The sequence below is a fragment of the Grammomys surdaster genome, unplaced genomic scaffold (genome assembly GCF_004785775.1).
Source record: "Grammomys surdaster isolate TR1022 unplaced genomic scaffold, NIH_TR_1.0 125701, whole genome shotgun sequence".
Lineage (NCBI taxonomy): Eukaryota > Metazoa > Chordata > Mammalia > Rodentia > Muridae > Grammomys > Grammomys surdaster.
This window is the reverse complement of record NW_021620536.1, coordinates 2,337,583-2,343,438: the sequence shown is the minus strand read 5'-3', so window position 1 is coordinate 2,343,438 and position 5,856 is coordinate 2,337,583. Positions and strand designations below refer to the sequence as shown.

At 48.7% G+C, this 5,856-nt stretch overlaps 1 protein-coding gene across 1 annotated transcript; it reads right to left on the bottom strand.

Moving 5' to 3' along the window:
• Positions 1–1,022: 1,022 nt before the first annotated feature.
• Positions 1,023–3,982, bottom strand: Ccn1 (cellular communication network factor 1). Its single transcript, XM_028788095.1, has 5 exons — positions 3,740–3,982; positions 3,208–3,421; positions 2,506–2,850; positions 2,171–2,385; positions 1,023–1,963 (listed from the first exon to the last, which is right to left on the bottom strand). Exons 1-5 carry the CDS (start codon positions 3,800–3,802, stop codon positions 1,661–1,663), a joined length of 1,140 nt encoding a protein of 379 aa, XP_028643928.1. The 5' UTR covers positions 3,803–3,982; the 3' UTR covers positions 1,023–1,660.
• Positions 3,983–5,856: the final 1,874 nt, after the last annotated feature.

Genomic DNA, 5,856 nt, shown 5'->3' with positions numbered 1-5,856 from the left:
TTTGTACAATCCCAAGAGCTGTCACCCTCCCCCGCTCCTCGAAGCACTTTCCCTTACGTCTAAAGATTCAAGTGCAGACTGCAGTATCTCACTGTGGATTTGAATGGGAGCCAGGACCGCCGGTGAAAGGAAAATTTCTCCTATAAAAGGTTTATTGTCAGCGCTTTCTAAAGATGTAGATTTTTTTCTAACACAGGCTACTGGCTTTTTTTTTTTCACACGCATTAATGCAGCTGTCTCTACCTCTCCTAGACCCACAGTCAGCCCCTTTCTTTCAGGAATGCTCAGAGTCTAGCCTTTGACCTCTGGATAGCCCACTCTATCTAAACGCTCCTTTGGCCATCAATATGATGTATGCTATTAAAAGGAAGGGGGTGGGCTGCCCGGCCCTTTAGCAACTGGAAAGCACTTGAAATTCCTCACATTCCTTTGCATTTTGCAGCGTGTTTACCTAATTCACTGGCTTATTAGAATTAACACAAGCCTTTGCTTCAAGCTCATCTACTAACAAACCAACAAGCCAATAGGTCCCAAGAAATCCCGCCACCCTCTTCAGATAAGAGCCCATGGTGAAATAGAAAAGCAGCTTCCCAAATTTTTAGATACGCTTCAACCATGTAGCTATGGTCAAAGGTTATTAGAAGGTTCCCCACCTCTACTTACTAAGAAACAGCTACCACACTTGTTCAGGGTGATGGGGACTCTTAGGCTGTCATTTCAACTCTTATTAAAACAAATCATTGTTTTAGGTTAACAAATTAAATTTAAGCTTTCCTTTTATGCTTCATAAATGCCCGTGGTCAGTACTTTGCTCTCGAAACTGGCAGCTTGTATGCCACCATTGTTCCTTAAAGATTTACAACAGCAGACACTGGCCTACTGGTTCACTGTTACCCAAGTAGGGCACCTAGAGGAGTTCTTGACACATAGTAGGACCTCAGGGGGGAAAAATCCTATCGGAATGACAAGAACAATTGTTCCTGATAACTTGGATAATTTCTAAAAATACTGAACAACATACATTCAGATATTAGGTAAATATTTCTTTATTAAATGATTAATTTTATAAATAAATTCTCTTCACTGATATAAAATTAAAATCATTTACAAATTATTCCAGTATTATATTTCCCTTCCCTCCCCAAAAGCTACATTTCTGATAAATAACAACATTCAATCTTAAAACACCTGGTTTCTGTTTGCAGTTTAGAGTGCAGGTAGCTGTCTCAAGGACACTCACAGAGTGCCCCCCCACCTTGGGAAGGAATGAGAGGCCCTTTTATTTACTTCTCTCAAAGGACAAGCAGGGCTTTCACTTGGCCCAACTAATCATATTTTATCTCTATTACAATTGTAGAACCAAGAGGCAGGGGAAATGACCCGGAGCAAAAAATACACTTAGCAAATAATTTACAAACAGAAAACAGAACGTCATCCATAAAAACGCTCCAATATGAAGCATAACCAGTGCTCCAGTACTATGAAGCGAAGTATTCCAACTGCGGCTGCATTATTGTCCATGGGCATCAGCCCCTTGGCAGTTTTGAAATACCTTAATGCTACTCAAGAATGAGCAAGGCACCGTTCACCCACCGCCCACCCATGTCTCCAAGATGCTCCCGCTTCTCTGTCCAACCCACACCAGGAACCCAGGAGGCATTTAGTCCCTGAATTTGTGGATGTCGTTGAACAGGCTGTACAGGCGAAATGATGCCTCGTTGGGATGCGGGCAGTTGTAGTTACATTTGCAGGACTGAATCATCATGACGTTCTTGGAAAACATCTCTCCGTCTTCGCATCGGAACCGCATCTTCACAGTCCTAGTCTGCAGAGGCGTGCAGCACCGGCCGTCTACGCAGGAGCCGCAGTATTTGGGCCTGTATTTCTTCACACTGGAGCATCCTGCATAAGTGAATCTGACCGGTTCTGGGGATTTCTTGGTCTTGCTACATTTCTTGCCCTTCTGGAAGAAAGAACAAAAGAAAGCCAAGAATGAGATTTGTTGTTTTTTTTTTTTTTTCTTGAGGTGTGCATTTAACCACTGTACATAGTGTTGGGCTTCATAAAGACAATTTCTTTACACATATAGCTTTGACTTTTCTCTTTCTTGAACAGAGGCTCATATCCCACCCACCTGTCAGGTCACAGTCAAGCCCTGAAAGAAACTTACTTTTAGGCTGCTGTACACCGATTGTCCACAAGGACGCACTTCACAGATCCGGGTCTCTTTCACCAGGCGACACTCTGGGTTGTCATTGGTAACTCGTGTGGAGATGCCAGTTCCGCAGCTCTTGGAGCACTGGGACCAGGACGTGGTCTGAACGATGCATTTCTGGCCATGGGCGTGCAGAGGGTTGAAAAGAACTCGCGGTTCCGTGCCAAAGACTAGAAAGAAATGGAAGACTTCTTAAATGCATGCACGCATACACACACACACTGGTTTCTACAAAGTTGCAGACAGAAAGCATTTCTGCACTGTGTCTTAAGGACTTGGTATCCACTTACCAGGAAGCCTCTTCAGTGAGCTGCCTTTTCCAACTGCAATTAACTCGTTGTTTCTCGTCAACTCCACCTCCGAGGCATCGAATCCAAGGAGGTCATCTTGGTCGTCCAGGGAGTCCTTAATGCTGTCGTCATCACAAACCCATTCCTCACAGCACTGCCCGCTGACTTTTACCAGCCGAGGGTTGGGACAGCCCAGATTGGGGAGAGACAGTTCTTGGGGACACAGAGGGATGCAGCCCACGGCGCCATCAATACATGTGCACTGATGTTTACAGTTGGGCTGGAAGCTTTCCCCGTTCTGGTAGATTCTGGAGTTATATTCACAGGGTCTGCCTTCTGACTGAGCTGTAAAGACGAGCAAAAGGAGAGAGGAGAAGGTTAAGATTCGCCGCCACAAGCCGAAACTCATACATATTTTCCGCTGTTCAATTCAATGTATGGTAAAGTTCCCTACAGTTCCCCCGAGACTCCAGAGCTGAACAATAAGTTAGTCAGGAATCACTTTTCCGTATGCGCTTTTCCTTGGGCCCAGACACTCTGAATTGCATTCCAGACTGCTGAAATCATGTGCCTTTCTGCCAAGCTACCATCAACAAAGCGTCACCATACATGGCCTCAAAATTACTAAACTTCTGGACTATGGGGACTATTAGTTTTTTGTTTTTTGTTTTTTTAAAGGGGGGCAAACCACAAGCTTCTTACCTCTGCAGATCCCTTTCAGAGCGGTGGAGCTGGCGCCGAAATTGCATTCCAGCCCCTTGGTGTGGTCGCAGGGCTGCGTTTTGCTGCAGTCCTCGTTGAGTTGCTTAGCGCAGACCTTACAGCAGCCGCAGCCGTCCCGGACCAACCCGACTCCTGGGGCGCACTTGGGCGCCTCCAGAGGGCAGTGGCAGGCGGCAGGGCAGGTGGAGAGCGCCTGCAAGAGAGACAAGAAGCGCGTGAGACTGCATTGCATCCGGGGAGGCACCTAAAGTGCCCTGAGCGTAGGGCTGGCTCTGGGGCTCCGTCCACCAGAAGTGTCTCGATGGCGTCCCGCCAGCCTGGCTACCCCGGCGGCTGTGTCCCAGAAAGAGGTCCCTGGACATAAGCAAAAGTTCCCCCACCCCACGACTCCGCCGAACCTTTCAGTCTTTCCCTGCTGTGAAAGATCAGGGCCCAGGGAACGAATTAGAGAGGGCGGACCGGGAAGCAGTGGTTAAAAGAAAGAAAGAAAGAAAGAAAAAGTCCGACTCACCAGCCTGACCAAGTGGAGAAGGGTGACGGCGACAGCGAGCGCCCTGGCTGTGCTGGAGCTCATTGTGGCACGCAGGAGGAACCGGGACGAGCGCGACGACACGGAAGCCAACAAGCCGGCGAGCAGCGGGATCGAATGCGCCCGGAGTGCGGTGAGGCGAGGGCCGAGACGGCGGGTGTCCTTCTTTTCGAGGTGCTGGCGGAGGAGGCACAGAGATGGCAGGAGCTTCTCTGGGGCGCTCTCGCTCACGGTCTGCCTCGGCGCCGGGAGCCCGCCCTTTATAATGCCTGCCTCGGCGCCGCGTGTTGCAGTGACGTAGCTCTGTCGGCGCGTTCCAGAATTCTCAAACATCTCAGGAATGTTGGTTGGCGCGGGCTGCTGCCAAGCACCTCCCCTGGCTCCGTTGCACCTTTCTCCCCCTCTTCTCAGATCCATCAGAGTGAGAAAAAAAAAGTTTTTTTCCACTTTAAATAACAACTTCCTTTGGGGAGGGCGGGATGCTTGGGGCGCGAGGGTGATGATTTTGATTGAAGAGGGTATATCGTGAGTGTGTTGGGGGTGGGGGGCGTGGTGTATGTGTTGGTGGGAACATTTCAGATCTGTGCCTAGACAGGGGAGGGCGGGAGGACCTGAGACAGGAGGAACAAAAGTGGTTTTGTTTGATGGTGCCTACCCGGGAAAGCAGCGAGCTGTTTGCTTGTTTACAACCAAGGTGAGAGTAAAGTTATCTACTTAGAGTCCAAAGGGGAGGGGGAGTTGGTTTCTAAGCCAGGGATCTATTTGTGGACTTCAAAGAGGCATGCTCGGATCAAGTCCCAAAGTACTGGCATGATGTTTATTAGCCAAGAGAAGTGTATTGCAAATTAATACTCGGAGTGGCATTTATGAATGGTGGAGGGGAGCTTCCCTCTTTGCTGGCAAATTTCCAGCCAGAGGTCTTCCCTCATCCCCCCCCCCCTCTTTTTTTGGTATGTTGTACTTGTTTGTTTTTGGAGGTTCCCATTTTTAGTTCCAGCCCACTGCCTGCACTGGAAATCCAAGAGGAAACGAGTGCAGAGTTCTCCGGAGCCTGACGTCCGCTTCCTCACGGATGCAGGAGGCCGGGTCAACCCTCCTGGCCTCAGTCCCCGGACTGGCGGCGGTGGAAACTAAGCAGCCAAACCAGAAGCGGAGGAGACCACCGTGGAGTGATTTGTCCTGAAGTCATCAGGTGCAAAAGCTGCCAGGACCAAACAGAGTCCAACAGGACCATTGTGCCCTTTGGGTAGCTGGAAAAAAGACCTGGTGTGTTTTCAGATACCCTCCCGCCCCCCCACCCCCCCCCCTCTGTGTGTCTCTCTGTGTGTATATGTATACCTCCGTCTCTCTCTCTCTCTCTCTCTCTCTCTCTCTCTCTCTCTCTCTCTCTCTTTCTCTCTCGCTCTCTCTCTCGTCTGTGTGTGTGTGTGTGTGTGTGTGTGTGTGTGTGTGTGTGTGTATGAGCCTGTGTGCCTCAGTGTGTCAATGTGTTTAACTCCTTTGTTTTAGATCACTTGGGAGCCTTCCATGTCAAGAGAAGTGCAGTGGCTCTCTCTCCAAGTTCCCAGACAGGGATTTAAAGGGCAACACTGTAATAAGAGGAGGTTAGGTTTTAAGATCTTATTAGACACACAACCGAAGTCCCCTCACAAGACCCTCCTCAGGGTTACGAATGCCATTCATAAACTTCAGAAGTTCCAGAATCTACGTCCTTTTAGTAAGAAATGGTACTAGATGTCCCCTACCCCTTTAATACTCTGGAGTAGCTTTTCTTCATTTTTTAATATTTAGGGCCTCTCTGCCTTTGCAGCTTCAGGATCTTGCTTACGAGAACCTTCTGCACTGACTGTTCTATGAATGACTCCAGTGAGGACGGAGAGAAGCCGCTGCACACACTCCAGTGAAGACAGCTGTTACTAGAAAGAGTTAAGTTCATTCATTCAAAAGCGCCCTTTCGTAAGTCCTAGAGGAATTTGCTAGAGGCAGTAGGATCTGGATGGCTTTCTGGGGGTGGGGACTTTTAAAGACAATGGGTTGTCAAGTGTTATGCAAATAAAGAAAGCAAAGCCTAGGCCTTGTCCCCTAGGCCGGCCAATTTA

Excerpts from the sequence above, each read along its gene's own strand:
- Ccn1 (XM_028788095.1), bottom strand. The coding sequence starts at position 3,802 with ATGAGCTCCAGCACAGCCAGGGCGCTCGCTGTCGCCGTCACCCTTCTC. Across the intron at positions 3,422-3,739 it reads TTCTCCACTTGGTCAGGCTG|GCGCTCTCCACCTGCCCTGC; the intron begins GTGAGTCGGACT and ends TCTCTCTTGCAG. Across the intron at positions 2,386-2,505 it reads CTCACTGAAGAGGCTTCCTG|TCTTTGGCACGGAACCGCGA; the intron begins GTAAGTGGATAC and ends ATTTCTTTCTAG.